Source organism: Gracilinanus agilis, chromosome 6 (genome assembly GCF_016433145.1).
Source record: "Gracilinanus agilis isolate LMUSP501 chromosome 6, AgileGrace, whole genome shotgun sequence".
NCBI lineage: Eukaryota > Metazoa > Chordata > Mammalia > Didelphimorphia > Didelphidae > Gracilinanus > Gracilinanus agilis.
This window is the reverse complement of record NC_058135.1, coordinates 288,195,013-288,217,848: the sequence shown is the minus strand read 5'-3', so window position 1 is coordinate 288,217,848 and position 22,836 is coordinate 288,195,013. Positions and strand designations below refer to the sequence as shown.

Genomic DNA, 22,836 nt, shown 5'->3' with positions numbered 1-22,836 from the left:
TTCCTCTTAGCAACAGCTGAGCGAAGCCCGCTTTTCCTATTGGTTTGTGGGTTTAACCTTTTTTTATTGGTCCGCGTGCCCCAACCTCCCCAATCAAAGACAGCCACGGCGACCCATCTCACTCCACAGACCTAAGTGGGGAGCTGGCGATACTGATATTCTCCTGGCGAGAAGAACGCTGTTTCGTCCCCCAAGGGGAACGCGCTCGCTGAAACCTTTTACGTGTTTTTCTTGGTCTTGTAAGCCTCATTCTCCCTTCTTCCTTCCCTCCCCTGAATTGTCCCATCTCAATCCCCTTGGCCGTACACCCCTCGGAATGGTTCAGTCCGCGTACAGCGCACCGGGAGGGGGGCCCCCCCGCTGGTCATCTTGGTGTAGAATCCTCCTCCTGGCCATCCGGATGATACCATGTGTGACCTAGGAGACGGGGGACGCCCGACGCCCCCAGAACCTACGTCCGGTCCCCGAGGTGCCCCTCCACTCCCCTATCCCCTATCCGCGGCGCCCCAAGTCCCCATTAAGCTCAGATCCAAAAAGGGTTCCTCGGTGTCGGCGGGTAACGGGGGCTGGTGCATTTGGTATGTCCCACCCTGCCGCTCCGAGCGGCCGGAAGTGAGGTGTCTGCGGCTCTCACTTCCGGCCCGGAGGGGGTGGGGAGTGTTGTTAACTGGTGGATCCGCCGCCGCCCCCGTCACGGTCCCCGTCAGCGCTTTCCCGCTGTTCCCTGGGTTATCGCAGCCGCTTCCTTCGCCGCCGCGGGACCAGCGGGCTCGGGAGCCCTGAGCTCCGTCCCGGTGAGTGCTGGCCGGGGCTGGGAGCGGAGCGCGGGGCCCGGAACGCCAAGGAGGGGCTGGGGTCCGTCCCAACCGGGACGCTCCCCGCCGCTCCGCCGCCCCCCCCACCGGGCCGGACACGTGCGCCTCGCGAGGCCACTCACACCCCTGTCCTCCCGCAGGTGTCCCGGCCGGGGCCATGTTCCGCACGGCCGTGATGATGGCGGCCAGCCTGGCGCTGACCGGGGCGGTGGTGGCCCACGCCTACTACCTCAAGCACCAGTTCTACCCCACCGTGGTCTACCTGACCAAGTCCAGCCCGAGCATGGCCGTGAGTGACTGCGAGTGGGGAAGGGGCAGGGGGAGTGGGGCGGCGGGGACGGGCGGCTACTGAGGCCCGCACCTCCACTCCCCAGGTCCTATACATCCAGGCCTTCGTACTTGTCTTCCTCCTGGGCAAGGTGATGGGCAAAGTGTTTTTCGGGCAGCTGCGAGCGGCCGAGATGGAGGTGAGGAGAGAGGGGACAAGGGGAAGGGGAGCGCGCAGGGGGACGGGGGCAGCACAATACCAGCAGAACCTCTCCCTCCCAGCACCTCCTGGAGCGCTCCTGGTACGCTGTCACAGAAACCTGCCTGGCCTTCACCGTCTTTCGGGATGACTTCAGCCCCCGGTTCGTGGCGCTCTTCACCCTCCTCCTCTTCCTCAAGTGTTTCCACTGGCTGGCTGAGGATCGGGTCGATTTTGTGAGTGGGGGTGGGGGATGCCAACCTAGTAGGGAGGGGGAGCTGAAGACACAAGATGGGAATCACAACTGTTGCGAGTTTGGGGCACAGCTGCTAGGGAAGAGAAAAGGGGAATTTTCTAATAGTCCTCTGCTCTTCTTGCCCAGATGGAGCGCAGCCCAAACATCTCCTGGCTCTTTCACTGCCGGATTGTCTGTGAGTGGCTTCTTGATAGAGGAATGGGGTGACACTAAGCCAGAAAGGGGGAAAAGGAGGGATTGGTGGATTTGTTGCCCTCTAGAAGTTGAGAAGGGAAGGTTCAACATCCCCATCTATCATCCCTGTGAATGGTACCAAGGACAGGGCTCAATTTCTGCTGCCTCTTAGAACATGCAGCTGAACCAGAAAGATAATTTGAGAAGTTCATTTGCATTCTCTCTCCTTGCCCTGTTCTGCTCCAGGGCATGTCAACTGTCATAAGTCCCAAGAGACTTCCTCATGTTCTGCCTCCTTACCCAGAACTCTGGGCTGTTGCTGTTCCTCTCCAGGGTAGGCTGGGGGTTCCCAAAGGGCACCTGGGGCTCCTAGTTCCTCTAAAATTAGTGCCAGTGCCGAAACATCTTAGAAAAGGAAACCAGCCCCAAATGACCTGTGCTTTCCCCCACCTTATGACTTCTCTTGATCCCCTATAGCCCTCATGCTCCTCTTGGGTGCTCTGGACTTCCTCTTTGTCAATCATGCCTATCACAGCATCCTGACCCGGGGGGCCTCCGTGCAGCTGGTCTTTGGCTTTGAGGTATTGATGAGGCTGAAGTGGCAGGAGGGGTGGCCCAAAGGGTACAAGTGGACCTTCTCTGATGCCGTCTATCCTCTTTCCCATCTCAGTACGCCATCCTGATGACGATGGTTCTTACAATCTTCATCAAATATGTTCTGCATTCAATCGATCTCCAGAACGAGAACCCCTGGGACAACAAGGCTGTCTACATGCTCTACACGGAGTTGTTCACAGGTGAGGTCCTTGATCCCTTCTCTGGTGGCTGTGGGATAAGGCTTTACAACAACCTTGGGGCCTCTCCATGTGCCTTTCCTTCTTCAGGCTTCATCAAAGTCCTTCTCTACATGGCCTTCATGACCATCATGATCAAGGTGCACACCTTCCCACTTTTTGCCATCCGGCCCATGTACCTGGCCATGAGGTAGGCTTTCCTAGGCCTTCTGCTCTCATCCCGGGAGCTCTGTGAGGGCAAAGACTTTTGTAGTAGGGAGTCCCAGAGGACTCAGGAACAGTAAAATAGCACCTGGTCAGACCTATTCTTAAGGAAGCTCTGTGTAGAGGGTAACAGGGAGACCCCTTGGAAGGCCAAGAGATCAGCTGAGGATGAAGGGATGTGGGCCTAAACAAGGCAAGTGAAGAGAAGGGGACAGGTGCAAGAGGGTTGGGGAAGATGATCCATAAAACTTGGCCACGGGTCAGAGAGTAAGGCTCTGAGGATGCTTGTGCCCTGGGGGAGTGCCCTTGACCAAAGGAGGTTGCTGCTGGGGAGCTGACAGACCCACCCTGTCATTTCAGGCAGTTTAAGAAGGCAGTGACAGATGCTATCATGTCTCGCCGGGCCATCCGAAACATGAACACACTGTGAGTCCTCCCCTGTGCGCTTGCAGGCTCCTCCCTTCTAGACCCTGGCCCCAAAGGCTCTGGCTTACCTGGGCTGCTCCTTCTTCAGGTACCCAGATGCCACCCCTGAGGAGCTCCAGGCTATGGACAATGTCTGCATCATCTGCAGAGAAGAAATGGTGACTGGTGCCAAGAGGCTTCCCTGCAACCATATCTTCCATACCAGGTAAGGTGACAGGGCTGGCACTGGCTTCCTGAGCCAAGGGAAGAGGCAGAGGCCAGGCCTCAGTGTTCCTTCTGCCTTGGATTCTACCTCTGCAGCTGCCTGCGATCCTGGTTCCAGCGGCAGCAAACCTGCCCCACCTGCCGAATGGATGTCCTGCGAGCTTCGCTTCCTGTCCAGTCCCCACCAGCCCCAGAGCCTCCTGAGCAGGGCCCTCCCCCTGCTCCACACCAGCCCCCCATCATCCCCCCACCCCCCAACTGTAAGTATCTCAGGTCTCCACAGACCCTGAACTTCCACCTATTTCAGGGAGAGGCCATCCATGCATTCCCAGTGTTGCCTCTCAAACTTTTCACCTTGGGGGGTTAGCTTTTCTAGGCCCCAATCCTTTTTGACTTCATACTGTCTCCTTCTCATTGCAGTTCCCCAAGGCCTCCTGCCTCCATTTCCTCCTGGGATGTTCCCCTTGTGGCCCCCCATGGGCCCCTTTCCTCCTATGCCTCCCCCCAGCAATGCAGATGTCCCTCCTTCCTCACCTTCCGCCTCAAGTGAGTTGGGTTGAGTCAGAAAGCAGTTTTGTCTCCTAGATTGAGGTTGGTCTTGATGGGTGTTGATCTGGGCTTATTCTTTGGGGGAGAAGGGAGCCTGGGTTCCTGAGCCCTGGACCTGGAAGGGCAAATGGGAACTGCTCCTGTTTTCCCTGGTGTGGGGGGGGTTGGGGAGGAGAGCCTGGTAGAATCTTGAATGTATCTCTGATAGTTTGTGTGCCTGCTTTTCCTAGCCAATGCCCCTCGGCCCAGTGGGTCTGTCTCTGAGGCCGCTCCGGCTCCTGGCTTTCCCTTCCCTCCTCCCTGGATGGGCATGCCCCTGCCTCCACCGTTTGGTAAGTGAAAGCCCTCCTAGACTAAGTTTTTTGGGTTGGGGATCCTTTGGTTCCCTCTTTGGGGCCTGCGTTGAGTATCTTTGGTACATCCTCTTCTTACTCTACAGGGTTCCCCCCTATGCCAGTACCCCCAGCAGGCTTTGCAGGCCTGACTCCTGAGGAGCTACAGGCCCTGGAGGGCCATGAGCGGCAGCATCTGGAAGCTCGACTCCAAAGCCTTCGAAACATCCACACCCTGCTAGACGCTGCCATGCTGCAGATTAACCAGTACCTCACTGTGCTGGCCTCTCTGGGGTAAGGCCCCTGGGCAGAGCAGGGCAGGGCGGGGCTGCTGGGGGCCAGGACCTGGCTTGCCGGCCCAATGATCACCTTTCTCTGGCTCCTTCCTCAGCCCTCCCCGACCTCCTGCTCCTGCCAGTCCTCCTGAGGCATCTACAATGGCTGCTGCAGCAGCAGCATCCTCTTCCAGCAGCATCCCCAGCTCTGAGGCGACACCCCCCTCACCGGGAGAGTCCCCACTCCCCCCTGACACAACACAGCTGCAGCCAGATCCAGGTAAGGAATCTCCTGGACGGGGTGGGTGGGGAGCACCTGGCTCCAGCATGGCCTGGATCTCTCCTGTCTTCCAATTGTAGAGTCTATTGGGGCAGAGGAGCTGAGCGAAGATGGGGAGCCCAACACGGTGGAGCTCCGCCGCCGCCGCCTGCAGAAGCTGGAGTCCCCTGCCTCTCACTGACACTGCCCAGCCTCATCCCATTCCCCAACCTTGTGTTTTGACTGTGGTGCCCTCGTGCTCGGGTGAGAAGTGGATCCCACCTCCCACTGCCAAGTGCCGTCTCCCCTCTCACCAGGCTTTGGAAAAGAATTTGAAGTTCCTGCGGCCTCTCCTGGAAGGAAGGAAGGCCTGAGCCCCACTCACACCACTTGGGAGCCCTCGAATCCAAATCATGTGGCTTGGGCTGATTCCTCATCCCCTAGACTGGACTAGAGGCCTGGTGGGTCAGTCTTTTTGCTGGCCCATCACCCAACTCTCACAGCCTCCCTTAACTCCAGGCAGAGTTGGGGCTGTGAGGTCTTTGAGAAGCCAGTTTCCTGTCCTCCATTCAGGGGCCCAGGAAGAGGGTGGACACTGAAGACACTCCCTCAGGAGCTGGCAGAGGGCCAGCTCTCAGGGCAGAGGGAGCGTCCCCTGTTCCCAACAGTATTAGCTCTAGCTCCCAGGAGGGGCTCCAGGCGAGCTGGGCTTCATTGGCCCCTACCTCCAGCGGTCCCTTTCTAGTACCAGTAGCACCTCCTTGTCCCTTCGCACTCCCATCCGTGTCTTGTAGGTGACCCCATCTCAGGAAAGTTGAGTGCCTCAGCTAGGCTGGGGCAGCCTGCTCGGCATGGCCGGGCAAGGCTGGGGGCACCTCTGGGGGGCCCTCCATGCTGCTCCTTGAGATGCTGGAAGCCCCTGGTCCTCTGGCGTATTTAAGACTGAGCCTCCATTGTCCGTCCATGGCCAAAAGCTCTCTTTTCTTAGCCCCAAGCTGGGCCAGGACAAGGCCTGTCTCTAAACCAAACAGTCCCATGAGGGGAAGCAGCTCAGCTTTCTGAAACTTCTTGGGGGGGAGGGGAATTTCTTGTTGCTGGCTTTGGGCTCAGCCCCAGCCCAGCTTGTTTCAGATATAAGCAGCAGCAGCAGCCACCCGGCAGGGAGGGGGGGCTCAAGCCAGGAGCAGGCCTTGCCTCCCCCCTGCTCCCCCTTTTCTTTGTTCCCTTTGTTTTGTGTGTTACACAAGTTGCTGGAGACAGTTTCAGATTATTTAATTTGTAAATATTGTACAAATTTTAATAGCTTCAATTGTATATACGGCCAAAATAAAAACTTGCATTAAAGTTGGTGCCAGGGCGTGCCGTGGTGCCCCTCCCCCTGGCCCTTACTGTTCTGTCATCTTTGCCCTTTGCCAAAGGCACTCGGATCAGGTCAATCTGATCACTGTTCCTAGGCCAGAGGCCAAGCGGCTGTCCATCCCCCAGCCAAGGCCTCTGCTGTCTTTTGCCATCCCCAAAGATTCCCAGCTGAGAAGTGAGGGAACTAATAGGGTTCAGCCACAAGCGGGGAGCAGCAGGGGTGCTGCTGGTGCTGAAACAAAGGGGCCCCACTGGCCTTGGAGTCATCAGGCACTGAAATGCATTCCCTGGGGCCGTCTGTCTCAGGGGCCCTTGTGGGGATGGTGGCGAGCCATCAGAAGAGCCTCAGAAGCCCTTCTCCAGGAGCCAGGCTTTGAGAGGTTGGTCGAAGTAGCCTTTGATCCGCAGGGTCCCCGTCACCTCGTTGACCTGTGTCACAGGTGTCTTCCCCAATAGTGGGGTCAGGAATTCTTCAACATCTTTCTGCAGGGCCTACGGGGCAAAGAGAAACCAGTCAGGGCCGGTGCCTGCCCCCTGCCAGCCCGTGGCTCCCCATCCCATGACCCTCCTACCTACCCAAATGTCCCCCTCCACCTTTCGGATCAGAGTCATTTGTCGGTTGCCATGTGTGAGCTCAGTGTAGACGGGAACGTTGTGCATCCGGGAGCGACGAACAAAGTAGGGGAGGTTGGGTGGAGGGTCTGCAGCAGGGAGAAACCACCAGTCACTGGGCACTCTCAGGCCCAGCTGTCCACCTCAGAGGCACCTGGGCCTTGCTTTGAGAAGTCTGCCCTGGAGCAAAGCTGAGTGTGGGCCTGGCCTTCGTCTCAGCCAACAAGAACTGTTTGGTCGAGGGGCTGAGCACAGGAGAAGCGGATCCCCTTCCTAGGAGCCAAGAGCTGTGGTCACAGATTGTGCATCTCCTGGATTTGGACGACTTTCCACATGGACAGGGCTTACAGGGTCACCAAAGCAAACTCCTCCACAGGATCTTCACAGGGCGTCTGGAAGTGCTTACTAGAGATGCCTAACCTGGGTGGGGTCTTTTCTTTCAATAAAGCGGCCTGCCTCGGTAACCCCGTGGATTGGTTTTTGTAGGGGCTGAGGACTCCCATGTCTTCTCTACCAAGGAGCACTCGGGGACTTCTTTCCTCCATGGGTACAAGGGCTCAAAACAGGCAAACCACACACACTGGGTTGGTCTTTTCTGTGTGGTTTGGCTCAGGTCTCTTCAGTCCACTGCAAAGAGCACTGGGTTCAAATTCTGGCTCCTGCTCCCTATGTGACCCTTGGATAAGCCTGAAGCTTTCCTTTCTTTGTCTTGGCACCAGATTATTCCTAAGATCTCTGGCAACACAAACCCCAATTTCCATCCTGCAAGCCGTCCCTCTACCCCCTGAGGAACAAGCCCCAAATCCCATTTCTCTGTTCTCACCTTTTGGAGGCTGCCAGCCACTTGGCGTGGGGTAACTCTGGTGTTTGGGGGGCGCCGGGATGCCAGTGGGAGGGATGAGGCGTTCCACAAATGCATATTCTTCTGTGGACTCCACTATGCCAGGGTAGGCAAATGGCTCCTGGCTCTGGCTCTAAGACAGAGACATCAGTCTTCCTCAGTGCCCACCTGATGCCCACCTTGATAAAACTGGGCTAGAGATAGGAGGCCTCCCGAATCAGGTTCCAACTCACTATTTTCATCTCATCTAAGGAAACCAGTCTGTCCCATCCCACCCCCACCCTCACCTGAGCTCAGTTTCTTCATCTATAAAATGGGAAGGTTGGACTAGATGGCCTCCCATGTCCCGTCTGGTCCCAAATCTATGATCCTAGGAAAGACCAATATGGAGACATCTTCTACCTGCTTGGAAGGCCTTCACAACCCTCCAATCCCATTATGTTTCACTCATGCAGCTTTCCCAGCCAGAAGCTGCCTTGAGATCTGGCTAGTCAGGCCATAAGCACTTAATAAGCACCCACTGTATGCAGGGAACCTGGCTCAGACTCAATTTCAGTCCAACAAGCAAACAATTCTCAAAAGAACTGCAACCCATAAAAAGTTGTCTGAAAAACTGCTCTAAACCATGAATGCCAAGTGAAGCAGCAATCAGGGATCAGACCTCAAACACAGCAAAGTGGCAGAAATGACCCCAAAACACAGATGCTGCCACTGCAAGGCACCTCAAATTAGGCTAAAAACTGCCTGAAAGTTAACCAAAATAGGCAATGAGCCAAGAACAAAGTAGATGCCTTTCGACAGGGGAAGCAACAAATGCCACAACTCAGAGAAGCAGGAGAAGACAAGGAGGAATGCCTGGTGCCAACAGGGAGCACAGAAACTTAAGGGGGTAAGTGTAAACGACACCCCCCAAAAAACAGAAAAGAAAATGTCCCTCCTCCTCCAGGCCTGCCTTCTTCAGTAGCAGAGAAGGGAATATGCTTTGGTGATCAGCAACATTCAGGTTATTTTTGATGAACTGTGGTTTTCTCTTTGATTCTTTGTTACCAGAAGCAGCATGCATGATCGGTGGGGAAAAGACAACAGTAGAAAAGGAAAGATCTGTTCCCAGAGCTCTGAGCTTTCTGCCGACCCCTGTCTCAAGGCAGTTGCCTGGGAGCAGAGATAAGCTGGGAACGTATGAACCAAGGCTGAGCAGGGTAAAGCAGTGGCTGCTACCAGTATTCACACCTTTTCAAGAACAGAGAGTTTATGGAAAAGACGCTACCCACATTCAGAGGAGGAAGAACTACAGAAGCAGAAACAGAAGAAAAACAACTGCTGGAACACATGGGTTGAGGCGGACATGATTGGGGATGTAGACTGGAAACGACCACACCAAGGCAACTATCAATAATATGGAAATGTCTTGATTGATGACACATGTTAAAACCAGTGAAAATGTGCGTTGGATATGGGGGGGGGGGGGGTTGGGGGGTGAAGGGGAAAGTAAGAGCATGAATCATGTAACCATGGAAAATTTTCTAAAAAAATAAATAAGTGAATGTCTGAGCAAACAAACAAATAAATAAAGATAGCTGGTTCATTAATTGAAAAAAAAAAAGAACAGAGAGTCCTGGAGGACCCTCTGTCCCCCACTCTTCAGCTTCTTCTCTGACCAGTTCTCCTAAGAACCCAAGGCTCCACTGGGGGCCACTTTCCTTCCCCTCTGCCTCTGGGTGCCCTTCGTCCCTCAGCGGTGGCCTCTCCCTGGAAGATCTGTCCATTCTGGGCCCCCTTCTCAGTCACTTTAAGGAGGGCCCAGACCAAGCACATTACCCCCTTCTTCCTTCCCTCCACACTCTGGGTGTTGTTCTTTGCCCTGCAGCCCTTTATGGGATATTCGCCCTCATCGGAGTGGCAGGGGCTAGCTGAGGCCCTGAACCCTCCATCTCTTTGGAATCCCTCCATTCCTGACAGGGGGCTTTCTCCTCTTGGGCTCCCTGGGACAGGCCTGGCCTGGAGCTTGGGATGGACCCTTGGTTGTTCCTGGTTAGGCTGTCACAGCTGCAGCTCCGAGGGCAGGGACCACCTCACATACAGGGCCGGCCCCAGACACATGTTCCCAGTACCCGGGGAGGTTAGGAGGGGCTCAAGGGTAACTCATAATCACCCCAAGGGAGAGCATAGAAGCTGCCCCGGGCTCGGAATACTGGTACTCTCCTCCGCCTCCCTGGGACCCCTCCTGGTCCCATGTGCCCACCCATCCCCGGGGCCCTTCCCCCCACCCCCAGCCCTACTTGACAAAGGAAAAAACTGAAGCTCTCGGGGAGGAGGGGGGGTCGCACCCCTCCCCGAGTCCTGGACCCCAAACGGAGGAGGGGGGATGGGAGGGAAGAGGCGCCTGGCCTCCACAAGCCCGTATGAAGCGCTTCCTGCGCGTTGGCACCCCCCACCCCAGGCTCGCATACATTAGGGGTGGCCTCAGTTTCCCCATCTTCAAAATGGAGACGGGTGCTCGATGACCTGGGGAGGGGGGAGGTCTTCCCAGCCAGAAGGTCCTGGCGCGGATCCCGGTTCTGCCCGGGTGTTCTGGGCCTCAGTTTCCCCATTTATCCCTGGGCCGCAGGAGAGGGGTGTAAGCTTAGAGATCGGACTCCTCGAGAGGGTTCCCTTTCCCTCACCCGGTCCCAGGCAGAGGAGAAGCTGTGCTCACCTGCCACCGGAGCCCGCAGGCCGGGCGTCCTCGCAGCGCGTAAGCCCTCAGCCCGACCCGGAGGGTAGACGCAGCCAGCGCCACCGCCATAGCGCAACTACCCTTCCAGGGCAGGGGGTGGAACTTCCGCCTCTCCCCTAGCCCCGCCCCCTGCCCACCTCGCGCAGTCGCCGATACACGAGAAGGCCGACCCCGCCTCTGCTCTCTTCCCCTTCCCTAGGGTCAGCTCCAGCTCGAACGAGCGACTTCCTCCCGCTGGGCTGTGCGCCGCTCCGATTGGTTGAAGAGGACGTAGACGTCCGTGTGCGTAACCACGCACCCGGCGTGTTGGGACGAACGTGCGCGCCCTCGGCCCCTGCCTCTCTTTCTCGTCTCCATCTTCGCCGCGGCGGAAGCAGGACGAGCGTGTCCGAGGTAAGTGCGCGGCCCGGGATCGGGGCGGCGGGGAGGCCGAGGCACGAGGCAGCCCTGGGTTCCCGGGCCATCATCTGGGCCAGCTTCAGGCCTCCGGCCCGACCTCTCGCTTCCCCTGGGCCAGTCCTCCTCCAAGCCTCGCTCCCCTCTTTGTCGCCCCGGCCCCGGGCCTCCCCGCTGGCCCCTGCCTGTCCCGGGGCTCGGCTCTCAGCCGCCGCTTGTGTCTCCCTGCAGTCGCCACCATGCAGCTGTTTGTCCGCGCGCAGGCCCTGCACACTCTCCAGGTGACCGGGCAGGAGACCGTCGCCCAAATCAAGGTAAGCGAGGCGGGGACACGGGCATCCTGAAGATCCGAGGGCTGGGGGAGAGGAGGAGGTTTCGCTAGCCCGGGCTTAATGGTTCCGCTGTTTTACAGGCACACGTGGCCTCCCTAGAGGGCATCGCTCCCGAGGATCAGGTCCTGCTTCTAGGGGGCTCCCCGTTGGAGGATGAAGCCATCTTGGGGCAGTGTGGGGTGGAGCCTCTGGCCACTCTGGAAGTGGCTGGTCGAATGCTAGGAGGTAAGTGACACAGTGGGCCTGGCCTCTCTCATGGCCATCATTTTTGCATGCCCACCAGAAATTCCTCAAAATCTCTCGGGTCTTGCGTGGACATCGACCTATCACCAAAATAATGGCCATTTTGTCTTATTTTAGCAACCCCATTTTACAGATGACGAAACTGGGGCAGAGATAATGTAAAGTTCTCCCCAGTTGCATTCCCTCTCAGGATCTACTGAACCACTTCCTTGAATTGTGGTTGATCATAGTTCAGAATTGTGGATTTTTTTTAGAACCCTATTTTCTGTCTTAAAACTGATATCAGATCCAAGACAGAAGAGGGATGAGGGCTAGGCAGTGGGGCTTAACAGGGCTTCCCCAGGGTCACCCAGCTAGGAAGTGTAAGTTGCTCTGACTCTGCTTAATTCCACAAATCAGTTGTGCCTCAGCTCCAAAATCATTTTTCCCTCTTAAAGCACAGTCACATTGTGTTCCCTGCCTTCCGGAGGTTTGTTTAGCCATTCCTCAGGCTGTGGATGTTTGATTTCTCGTCCCTTGCTATTACTAAAAAGCTGCTTTAAGATTTTTGCATCTAGACTTTCTACCTTTGGATCAAAGTGCTTGTGTGGGTTTGCATTTGGGAGTCATAACTCTAATCCTAAATTGCTTTATTTTCCAGAATGACTGGACCAACTCATAGGTTTACTCTCTGTGGCTTAACCCTTCCCATATTTGACAATCTGATGAATGCATCTGTGCTTTGATACTTTGCATTTCTGTTTAATAGTTATGGTGGGCCACTTTCTAGTTTAGATTTCTTGAGGTCTGCCTGTTCGTGGCCTTTGACCACTTACCAGTTGGGGGGGTGATACTTAGTGCTACCAATATGAATCGATTCTTTATAATTTTTGACACCTCTTATCAGAGAATCTTTCTCCACAAACTTTTTCACCCCAGTTAACTGCCTCCTGTTGTGTTGGATTTATTTGTGCAATTCTATATATAGTTGAGTTTGTCCGTTTTATCTTCTGTTCTCTTTATTCTGTATTTGATCATGAACCCTCTCCTGAAGGCCATTTCTCCCTTGTTCCTCACATTTGTTTATGATGTGATTCTTTTTCTTGATGGGATCTTGAACACTCTGAATGCTAAGTTCCAGCAGTTACTCTTATCTTTTGGACCTTGGCAAATCCTTAAACATTAATATGGTTCTTTTTCCCCTTGATCAGCTTATTGGGTTTTGGTTGTTGACACTGTTTCCTGTCGACTCAGTTCAAGGATCTTTAGCCCTCCTATCCCAAGTCTGAGAGTTTTAGTAGTCTATACGAGTGGGAAATGATGTACCTTTTTAGAGCCCTGGACTAAAGGCGAGCGATTACTTCCAGACTTTATAGCTTTACCATTGCCCATTGGCCCCATGGAAGCTTAAAAGTTCTTTATCTAATTCTCATGGCTTATATTTGTCTTATTTCCTCCCTCAGGTAAAGTCCATGGCTCTTTGGCTCGAGCTGGAAAAGTGAGGGGTCAGACTCCCAAGGTGAGCTATGCTGTTTGACTTAGCCTGCCTGGATTAGAGGGAGGGCAGGGTCTAGTAAGCCTCCTCCTTTCCTCTTCTGTGGATATTGGCTGACTAACATCTCTCCCAGCTTTGGGAGAGCAGGGACCAGATCTTAACTACAGAGTGAATGGATGAATTGTTTATTGCTTACTTTGGCCAAAGTATGATGGATACAAATAGGGAGGACCTGACGCCACCCCCACCCCCCAGCCCACTTCCTAATAGTGAAGTCTTACAACTCTGAAAAGTAAGGACCCAGTCGTCTTCTGTTGCCCACTGCCTCCTCCTTCACCTACATTTGTGTTTTTGCCAGCGCCCCTAACCATGTTTAAGTGTACACACAGCAAGTTTTTAAATACCTAGAGTCTACCTTAATTATCTTATTCCTAGGTGGCCAAGCAGGAGAAGAAGAAGAAGAAGACTGGGCGCGCCAAGAGGAGGATGCAATACAACCGACGCTTTGTCAATGTAGTGCCCACCTTTGGCAAGAAGAAGGGCCCCAATGCCAACTCCTAATCCCCTGGTAGTTTCCACAATAAAGCCCCTACGACTATACTGAGACACTCTTGCTGGTTTTTTTTCCCCCTGGGGGACATTGGGAGGAGGGTAGAAAAGCCAGGGAATTGGCTAATAATAATAATGGAATAAATGGGCAGATCTACCCTGGTGAGGTATTTGCTAGGAGGAAGCTTCCCTCTCTTTGCTATTTCCCAATCAATGAAATCCTTACAGAGGAGTTATTTCCTGATGCCTTTGATTCTACACTCTTTTTTTTTTTTTTTTTTTTTTTTTTTAATTTTAAACCCTTAACTTCTGTGTATTGACTTATAGGTGGGAGATTGGCAAGGGTGGGCAATGGGGGTCAAGTGACTTGCCTAGGGTCACACAGCTGGGAAGTGTCTGAGGCCAGATTTGAACCTAGGACCTCCTGTCTCTAGGCCTGGCTCTCATTCCACTGAGCTACCCAGCTGCCCCTCTACACTCATTTTTGACAGATTAGTTGAAACCATAAACAAGATCTTAAAAGCAAGAAGGAAATGGGAGCATCGGTAGTATAGAGTTGTGCTGGGACTGGTTGGGTTCCTTCATTTCCATGGAAAAGAGTGTAAATCATTGGTTAAAGTGGGAGCCATCGCCATTTAAACCATACTTGGTAGAAGGAGGGCTGGACTCCCAAATCCGAGTTATTTGAGTTTCTAATGCTTATCTTGTTGAGTTAAATGGCACCTAAAGGCCAGCCCAGTATCCTACGGTTTCCTATGTATATAAGGATCCAAATCTAATGCCAGGACAGAAAGACGGAGGTCCCTTGGAGAAGCGACCTTAGGGAACCCTTAATGCAGGTTTAGAAAAACTGGCAAGGGCAATAGGGCAAGGGAGCTGTTAACACTGAAAGTGGATGGGCTACGAGCTCCACACACAATAAAACCTGGATGGCCACCAGAAAGCTTGTTATTAGTAGAAGCACAACGAGCAGTCAGCAAGTCCCACTGTCCTCTCCCTTAGCCAAAGCACGCCTGGAGTCCTTCAGCTCTGGATCCACGGGACTTCAAGAAGGGCAGAAATATTTTTTGGTGGCAAAGACCTGGAAACATTTGAGTGTCCCTACGCCAGGCAGCCGCTCAGTAAGTTCCAACAGGAACCTAATAGAACCCTAAGAAACGGGGCATTCGCAAACTTAAGTCTTAGCTGAACGAGAGCTGAGTGAAGCCAGGAAAGTGGAGAATGGATTTGCAGGTCTACCTCAACCCTGACCAAGTTCCTCTCCGGAGTGAAGGAGCTTCGGCTGCGTTCTCAGATCCTAGACTTGAAGTCGGGAAAGCCCCTTGGGGGAGGGGAAAAGAGGGAGAACAAGGGAGGGGGATTGGAATTGCCCGGGGTGGTCCCGAGAGGTTGGAGAGTTTGAACAGTCTGGGCCTCCCAAAAGCGGAGGGGCTTCTTTCCTAAAGTCGTGTCCCGCCCCGGGGCCGGGGAATTCTTGGAGAGTATTCTGGTGGAGGTTTGGCTAAGATTAGACCCTGCAGCTATCCACTTCTCCAAGTACCCAGCGATCCGGCCCGCCCCCACCCACTAAGCTTCGAGAACCAATCAGAGCGCAGCGGAAGCCCTGGGGCGGGGCCTCCCACGACCAGAACTAGGCGCTGGCTCCGGCGGAAGTTCCGCGGAGGTCGAGTGTAAAGCAGCGGGAAGCACTTCCGGGCTCGTCCAGGGCCGTTGCCATGGAGCCTGCGGGGCCGTGTGGTCAGTGTCCCCCAGGCGAGGCGAAGCCGGCGCGCTACACCTGCCCTCGCTGCAATGTGCCCTACTGCTCGCTGGCCTGCTACCGGGCTCACGGGGCGTGTGCCGAGGCCTTCTACCGAGACCAGGTGTTGGGCGAACTCCGCGGCCGCAAGGCCTCGCCCAGCCGCTTGGCGGGCGCCCTGCGCCGCCTTCGAGAGCAGCGCGAGGCCGAAGCGTCGGAGGAGCACCAGGGCCTGGACGGCCTGTGGGAGCGGTTGCAGCCCGCCGAAAAAGCAGCCTTTGAGCGACTCTTGAGCCGAGGAGAGGCCGGAAAGTTGCTCCCGCCCTGGCGGCCGTGGTGGTGGCGCAGCGGGACGCGGGCGCCGCTGCTGGAGGAGCTGCACGAGGACGGCGCTTCGGAGCCCGCGTCTGTACCTGAGCCTACCCAGGGTGAGCCAGAGCCTGTGGCCGCGCCGCCGCCCGTGCCTGCCACCATCCCCGCCCTGGCGCGTCTAAGCGGCGGCCGCGCGCCTTCACCCCTGCTGCGCTTTCAGCTGCCTAACGTGCTCTTTGCCTACGCGCATGCGCAGGCCCTCTATCACGGTGGTCTGGACGATGACCCGGAGATGCTGCTGGACCTGTGCTCCACAGTGCTGGGCGTGGCCGGCGCGCTCGGCGCCCACCACAACTTCCGCTCCACACGTGAGGCTCTGCATGCAGCTGCCCATGCGCTGAGGGCGGGCGCGCACCCACCTGGGCCCCTGGGCACTCGGGGCTCCATGCGAGAGGCTGCCCGTATCCTGCTGGGTGAAGGTCCACAGGTTGGCCTGCAGAAGGGCTACACATTGGCTGCTCTGGGGCACCTGGCGCGTGCGTTTGGGCATGCGCGCCACCTCATGCCTGCGGGCCAGCTTCGGGAACGTCTCTACCGTGCCCGCAAGAAGTGCCAGTACTTGCTGTCCTGGACCAACGAGCACGAGGAAGAGCTTATGTCTCTGGCCCTGGACTGTGCCCAGGAGTACCGGGCTGAGGAGGAGGAAGCTGGCCAGGTGGAAGCCCTGAGTGGGGAGCTGGAGCGTTTGTGGGGAGGGCCGCGCCCCCCAGCCCCGAGGACCCTGATACAGGAGCTGGCCTGAAGGAAACCCACCAGGCCTTGCCCCAATAAAGCCAGCTTGAGACTGACCCTGGCCTCCCGGGTTGTGTGTGTGTGTGTGTGTGTGTGAGGGAGCGGGGAGGGTCTGTATGACGGAATGACCACCAAGCTGAGGACAGGTTCAACCATCAGAGCTCTATTCAGAGTGCCCACCTGCATGCCACCTTCCCTCCTCATAGTCATAGGAGAGTATGTCCAGCCACCCAAGGGGCCTGAAGTGAAAGAGAAGGTGCCATCTGCACCTAAACTTGGAGCTGGAACCACTTGATCAGTCTAGGGAGGAAAGCTCCAACAATGGGGAGCTGAGCGCAGGGCCCCCCCAGCCCTGCTCATCCGTTGGTCATGGCCAGCCAGGCTGGCTCAGTAGATGTAGGGCACTATGCGGTAAGGCACTCTCCTGCAGTATTCCCGCCAAGCCAGGCCATACTTCTGGAGGCACTGGCGCTCATCCCGGTACTCTCGGTGCACCAGTAAGATGACAAAGTAGAAAAAGTAGAAGTAGGGAAGGAGGTGTGTCACCCCTGCCAGAGAAGAGGGTCCAAGTCAACCCCACCCTCAGAGGTCACCGTCGAACTCTCCTGTCCTTGTCAAACCCTGTCCAGCTCCCTTCCCCAGGGAGTAGATTGGCTCCACCCTGTTTGCCCATCTTACCCTTATCCCAGGCCCCCCAACCTTTCTTCCCATCACAGCCAACTCACCACAGGGCAGGGACCAGGCCAGAGCCATGATGAGATCTCCAAGATAGTTTGGATGACGGACCATGCCCCACCACCCTGATACCAGCAAGTGCCGCCCAGTTGCTGTGGGGATGGTCTCAAGCCCTGGAGAGGATGGCAACCCACAGTGAAACCAGCAGAAAGCCCATGCTGCCCTGGCACGCTCCTCGTGTCCCCAGCCCCCTGCTCACCAGCCACACTGGGGTCAGAAGGGTTCCTCCGGAAGGTATTTTTCTGTGAGTTGGCCCCACGAAAGATGAAGTAGCCGATCGCTATTGAGAAAGAAAACAGGACAAGGCAAGAAAGGCCAGATTTGAATGCAAGAAAAGGAATCTTCCTGGCTCCGGGTCCAGCTCGCCACCATCCTGTCACCTGTTCCGTGCCTCCTCCCCCAACCCCAACTCCACTACAGGACGGCAGAGTTGGGAAAAGTTCTGCAAATGTTCATTGAATCAAGGCCCCACAGTTAGTAGAATTGGGACTAGAAGCAGATCTTCCAATCCCTCCAGCCCCTTCCCCATGAACTAACCTTTTAGCAGACAGATGGCCCCGGCCACAGGCAACTCCAAGGACTGGGGATGATTGAGAAGGAACTGGGCTTGCAGACTATAGATGAAGGGGACCCAGACCAGGTCCCCAAAAGCCAACATGAACCCAAAGCCATCATGGATGATGTCTATAGTGGTAAGAACTGCCTCCTGTTAGGAGTGGTAATCAGAGCCTGAGAAGACGATTGCCTCATCTCCCTCTACCCCTCTTCACAACCCATCGTCCCCCATCCCCTTCCCCAAGACTCCTCTCCCATCTACCTCCCATAGTTGTGAGAACAGATTGAGATACAATGTGTAAAGCTCCAAGCACGGTGCCTTGCACAGCGTAGGTGCCTAATAAATGCTGACTGATATTATTATTGGATTCTTTCTGCCCTTAACTCCCTACCCGTAGGGCCCAGAATGCCACCTGCCCTTGTGTCCACTGTCCTCACCTCATACCAGAGAGCATCAGCCACGTAGATGAACTGGAAAGCACTGACCAGCCCCATGGCCAAGGAAGGCCAACCCCTCTGGCGTTCAGCCTCCCGCAACAGCAGAGCCAGGTTGATCAAGGCCTGAACAGAGAAAAGGCAGGCTCGGCTTGGGCTGGAGCCGTCCCCGTCCTAGTCAGCCCACACTTCTGTGGACCCCGGAGACCTGCTAGGAACGGACAACCTGGGCAGGATCCGAGGGCATCAGGAAAGAATCTAGCAGCCAAGACCCCGAGTCGGGGAGGCCTGAGTTCAGATCTGGCCTCAGACATTAGCTGTGTGATCCTGGGCAAATCAACCAACTTTCATCTGCCTCAGTTCCCTCAATTGTAAAAGAAGTAAGGATGATAACAGCATCTACCTCCCAGGGTGGTTGTGAGAATCAAATGAGAGAATATGTGTAAAGCTCTTGAAACAGTGCCTGGCCCAGAATAGATCTAGGTAAATATTTGCCTTTTTTTTTTTTTAAAGGGAACAGGACCGCTGGTCCCATGCTGAACTGCTTTTTACCAGCTTCTTTATCTCCTTTTCTCTGGCCAGTATCTCGCTTCCATTCCCCACCTCCACTTCTTCCTCTCTTAACTTCTCTTTACTTTCCTCCCCCACAAATCAAATCTTGGGCCTTTGTATAAAGGAACTTTACCCAAGTCAGAGCAAAGGCTATGTGGCAGTGGTTCCTGTCACAATTTTGTCATTAGCTTTACGATCACTGAGAACAACAGGTAATGAAGATTTGTCCTGTTCAGTCATTTCTGGGTGTCCGACTATTCATGACCCCATTTGGGGTTTTCTTGGCAGAAATGCTAAAGTGGTTGGCCATTTCCTTCTCCAGCCCATTTTATAGATGAGGAAACTGAGACAAACAGGGTGAAGTGACTTACCCAGGGTCACATAGCTACGAAGTGTCTGAGGCCAGATTTGAATGCGGGAAGATGAGTCTTCCTGACTCGGGGCCTGGCACTCTTATCTGTTATACCAACTAGCTGCCCCAACGAAAATTCCTCAGCCCTCCCGACCCAGAGCTGTCCCTTACCCAACCGATCAATCCTGGCCGCAGCTCACAGAAATATTTGAGGTCAAAGGATCCAAATCGAGGGTTGAGTTCTCGGCCAAGGAAGAAGTCATAAATGGGGTTCCCTGGAATGGAAAGAGAAGTGGGATCAAGCAGATGAGGTGGAAGGCTGCTGTACAAACATGCATATGTGGGGGGGTGCACCTTGTCTCCCTGGAAACAACTTCGGGCTCACCTGAATTTCCCCCAGGGGCCAGGGCCGAGGGGGGCACCGTAAAGGACTTGAGGTAGAGGAAGAGGCTGAGGAAGAAGGCTATAACTGTGGCTGCTGAAGCCAGTGGCAGGAGCATCTCTGAGAGGTTCCCAAAGGGCAGGCCCCCAGCCAGCCCCAGTCCCACCAGCAGGGCTGTCAGCCCCAGGCACCGGAACCCTAGAAGAGAAAGTCTGGCTGCTCAGCAAGCTTGGATCCAGCTCCCCACCCACCAAAAGCCAGGGCCCTGCTGGAGTCCCCAAGACCTGCCTCTCCACTGCCCTCGGGTACCTAAGGCTGAATGAGAGGTGAGATGCGGGGTCTGAGACTCGCTGGGGTTCGGGCCACTTCCCAAGGATCAGTTTCCCCTCCTGGTCTAGTAGAAGCCCACCTTACAGGGGCCTGCCATCCCCCCAACCCCCTTTCCCTAGCACAGAGTCAGGAGAAGGGCTGGCACCATTAAGTGGATACTGCAGGTGGCTCTTGTCTCTCAGCATCCTGCCCTCGGTCACCTGCAGATGACAGAAAGTGGCTCTGAGGCCCCTGGCTCCCCGCTTCCCATCTGGCCTGAGCCCGTCCCTCCCGAGTTCTGCCCCTCACCTTGCCCATGGGCAGCAGGTACAGCGTGGCCTGGAACCCCAGCCAGAACAGCAGCAGCAGCAGAGCCCCGGAACTCCAGAAGGCAGAGATCGGGGGCAGCTCAGAGGGCAGACTCAGCAGGCTACAGGGCCCCGAGTGGCAGGTGAGGAGCAGGTGGAAGAGGGTGAGAGGAAGCAGCAGCATCAGGGCAGCGGTCCCTGGGGGAAGAAGGCAAGAGTTCTGGAAGCCTTGCCTGGGGCTCAGAGGTCCCCCTCCTGCTCGTGATAGGAAATAGGCTTTAAAAGCAGCTTTAGACATTTGGCCAGGCAGGCCTTACCCAGGACCCCCTAAACTCCAGCTGAAGAAATCTTGGCCTGCCCAAGAGCTCCGCCCGCCCCTGTCAGCTGACCTTCCCCGGAGACCCTCCTGCCCCCTCCCAAATTCCAGCTGCAGGACCCCGCTGGTACCTGGGTGCCCCCCAAACTCCAACTGCCGAAATCTTGCCCTCCCCAGGTGATCACCCACCCCTATTAGCTGGTCCCCCTCCTAGCCCGGGATCCTCCACACACACACCAAACTGCACCCGCAGAGCCCTGTCCTGCTCCCCAAGCTAGTCCAGTGCTCACCCAGGGGCCCCCCAAACTCAAGTTCGGCCGGGCTCGGGGCAGTCTGCTTTTGAGCCATGGTCCCGGATCTGAGGCCGAGGGAAAGAAAGACAAAGGGAAGAAGGCTGAGGAGCCAGGGGGCGCTGAGAGAACAGGCCAAAAACAGAGGGCAGGCCGCCCCGCTTCCCTGCTATCCCGCAGGCAGGGTGCAGGGCAGAGGCAGGGGCAGGGGCAGGGGAAGGGGCAAGGATAGGTGGGATAGGGGTTCTCCGAACCTCCTGATCTCTCCGCCCCTGGCTCAGCTCGTCCGCTGCCTCGCCATCCTCCTCCCACATCCCCAGCTCCAATCCTTGGGGCCCCAGGCTCCCCATCAGCCAATCCCAGTCTAGAGGGGCGGAGGCAGGGCTGGGTTCCCGTCCTGCAGGTCTTGCAGTTCGACTGGGATTAGCAGAGATGGGACAGTGCCCCCGCCCCCAGGTCCGCCCCACACCTGCTCCTGCCGATCCTCCCGCCCTTCTCTTCCCTGTTCCCCACTACCTGTTTGCCCCCTCTGGGCCACCTAGGCTGGCTGTGCAGCCCCGTCCATCCTGACTCGAGCTCCCTGAGCTGGAAAGACGATGGCGTCCTGGCAGAGTGGCCTGGGCCGGAGATAGGAGCCGAATTCGTACTCCACCATTGACATTTGACACTGACACTGGGCCCTGGACTTCCAGCAACTCCTCTCGCCTCTCCCAGGCTCAAGTGCCTCAGCTGCACAGCGGTGGCCTGGTTGATAGAGCCTCGAGTCTGGAGTCAGGAAGTCTGCAGCTTAAATTGGGACTTCAGTTACTTGCTCTATATCTCTGGGCAAGACACTTCACCTGTCTCAGCTTCCTGTCTGTAAAAATGGGGTCACTAATAGCACCTCTTTTCCAGGGTTGTTGGGAAGATTGAATGGCATCCTTGTAAAGCTCTTAGCTCGGCACTTCACACATAGGAAGTGATAAGTGTATCAGCTCCCTCTTCCCTGTTACCCTAAAGAGCTACACTATCCTCCGAACGCCTGAGGCTAGAACACTGGGCTCTTCCTTCTCTCTCTACTCCCACATCCAATATGGAGAAGAGGTCTAGCAATTTCACCTCTGAAACATCTTGTCAATTTCAGCTCTGCAACATTTTACCTCTGTAACATATCTTATCAAATTTCACCTCTGTGGCATTTTGTCAATTTCACCTCTGTAATATAGTTTGTCATTTTCACTTCCCCATTTCTTGTCTCTTTCCCTCTCTTGTTGATTTGCAGCACCTCTCCAATAGGCCCCCTCCTCTGACTTTGGGATTATTGCAATCACAGGCCAGTGGGCCAGGGTCTGTCTGCCTCCAATCTCTCCCCATTCCTGTCTGTCCTCTTTCCAGCTACCAAAAGGATGTTCCTGAAGTGCAGGTCACCCCTACTCGGTAAACTCCTGGGGCTCCTTTTTGCCTCCAGGATCAAATACAAAAACTGCCCCCTTCTACCTTTCCAGTCTTCTTTATCCCACTTCCCTTCACCTCCTCTTCAACACTTGCCTTCTGGCTGTTCCTTGAACAAAGACTCTCTTGGTTCTGTTCATTCTCTCTTGGTTCTCCTGCCTGGGACAAGTGCCTCCTCTCTCCTTCACTCCCTGGCTTCGTTTTTAAGTCCCAACTAAAACCCCTTGTCCTGCCAACTCCTCTTCATTCTGATGCCTTTCCTTTGTTAATTATTTCCCTACTTATCCTCTATAGAGTTCGCTTGGTGTATATTTGTTTAGATATTGTCTCCCCCATTCTCTTGTGAGCTTACTGAAGTTAGAGACTGGCTTTTGGATCCTCTATTGCAACGGTCGGCAACCTTTTTGGCCGTGAGAGCCATAAACGCCGGCGGAAGGAGGTGGATGGAGGCGGAAGGCATAGGAATATGGGGCAGGGGCTGAAGGACCCCCTGGGAGACATCCTGGGGCTCAGCCCAGACTGGCAGGTCAGAACGTGGAGCCAGATATGTCTCTAGAGCCATACGTTGCCGACCCCTGATCTATTGCTTTGCATAGTGTCTGGCATATGGTAGGTGCTTAATAAATGTTTATTGCTTGCTTGCTTGCTTGCTTGCTTGCTTGCTTGCTTGCTTGCTTGCTTGCTTGCTTGCTTGCTTAGAATGGGCGTAACAATATCAACATCCCAAAGTCATATTACAAATAAAGCTAGCTTTTTTCATAGTGATTTAAGGTTTGCCGAGAGTTTCCCTCACATGGATTGTGAGCTAAAAGTGCTCTGGGAACGCTTACTATTGCCATTACTGAAATCCAGAGAGAAAAGACCTAGGAACCCATTGGGTGATCCTGGATGAGTCACATGCCCTGTCCAAGCTTCAGTTTTCTCATTTCCAGAGCAGGAAGTGTTTGGTTGTGGCCTCTATCCCTGCCCTTGGGGAGGGCCTGGAGGGGCCTCCCTGAGCTGAGCAGGGATTCTGGCCATATGATCTTCAGACACCCAGGATTGGTACTTCCC

At 55.2% G+C, this 22,836-nt stretch overlaps 5 protein-coding genes across 6 annotated transcripts; 3 read left to right on the top strand and 2 right to left on the bottom strand.

Annotated features, from left to right (window-relative positions):
• Positions 1–710: 710 nt before the first annotated feature.
• SYVN1 (synoviolin 1) lies at positions 711–6,135 on the top strand. Its single transcript, XM_044680609.1, has 16 exons — positions 711–794; positions 956–1,104; positions 1,190–1,282; positions 1,365–1,517; positions 1,664–1,712; positions 2,189–2,292; positions 2,382–2,508; positions 2,596–2,695; positions 3,070–3,135; positions 3,224–3,340; positions 3,436–3,599; positions 3,760–3,885; positions 4,119–4,220; positions 4,328–4,514; positions 4,612–4,775; positions 4,856–6,135. The coding sequence occupies exons 2-16, from the start codon at positions 973–975 to the stop codon at positions 4,954–4,956; spliced, it is 1,785 nt and encodes a 594-aa protein (XP_044536544.1). The 5' UTR covers positions 711–794; positions 956–972; the 3' UTR covers positions 4,957–6,135.
• Positions 6,006–10,351, bottom strand: MRPL49 (mitochondrial ribosomal protein L49). Its single transcript, XM_044682027.1, has 4 exons — positions 10,262–10,351; positions 7,549–7,699; positions 6,690–6,814; positions 6,006–6,605 (listed from the first exon to the last, which is right to left on the bottom strand). The coding sequence occupies exons 1-4, from the start codon at positions 10,349–10,351 to the stop codon at positions 6,459–6,461; spliced, it is 513 nt and encodes a 170-aa protein (XP_044537962.1). The 3' UTR covers positions 6,006–6,458.
• Positions 10,352–10,581: 230 nt separating this feature from the next.
• On the top strand, positions 10,582–13,327 carry FAU (FAU ubiquitin like and ribosomal protein S30 fusion). The gene is made up of 5 exons (XM_044680420.1): positions 10,582–10,675; positions 10,910–10,992; positions 11,091–11,235; positions 12,696–12,751; positions 13,163–13,327. Exons 2-5 carry the CDS (start codon positions 10,918–10,920, stop codon positions 13,286–13,288), a joined length of 402 nt encoding a protein of 133 aa, XP_044536355.1. The 5' UTR covers positions 10,582–10,675; positions 10,910–10,917; the 3' UTR covers positions 13,289–13,327.
• Positions 13,328–14,960: 1,633 nt separating this feature from the next.
• ZNHIT2 (zinc finger HIT-type containing 2) lies at positions 14,961–16,211 on the top strand. The gene has a single exon (XM_044680760.1). It carries the CDS (start codon positions 14,992–14,994, stop codon positions 16,126–16,128), a length of 1,137 nt encoding a protein of 378 aa, XP_044536695.1. The 5' UTR covers positions 14,961–14,991; the 3' UTR covers positions 16,129–16,211.
• A 57-nt stretch (positions 16,212–16,268) lies between these two features.
• TM7SF2 (transmembrane 7 superfamily member 2) lies at positions 16,269–20,627 on the bottom strand. Of its 2 annotated transcripts, XM_044680758.1 has the most exons (11): positions 20,607–20,627; positions 20,353–20,420; positions 19,748–19,944; positions 19,605–19,659; positions 19,133–19,327; positions 18,919–19,022; positions 17,847–17,969; positions 17,391–17,559; positions 17,053–17,133; positions 16,844–16,966; positions 16,269–16,666 (listed from the first exon to the last, which is right to left on the bottom strand). In XM_044680758.1, exons 2-11 carry the CDS (start codon positions 20,408–20,410, stop codon positions 16,506–16,508), a joined length of 1,266 nt encoding a protein of 421 aa, XP_044536693.1. In that variant the 5' UTR covers positions 20,411–20,420; positions 20,607–20,627; the 3' UTR covers positions 16,269–16,505. The 2 variants fall into 2 exon arrangements, with proteins under 2 accessions (XP_044536693.1, XP_044536694.1); XM_044680759.1 differs by lacking the exon at positions 17,053–17,133 and having other exon boundaries at positions 20,353–20,625.
• Between the last annotated feature and the right edge of the window lie 2,209 nt (positions 20,628–22,836).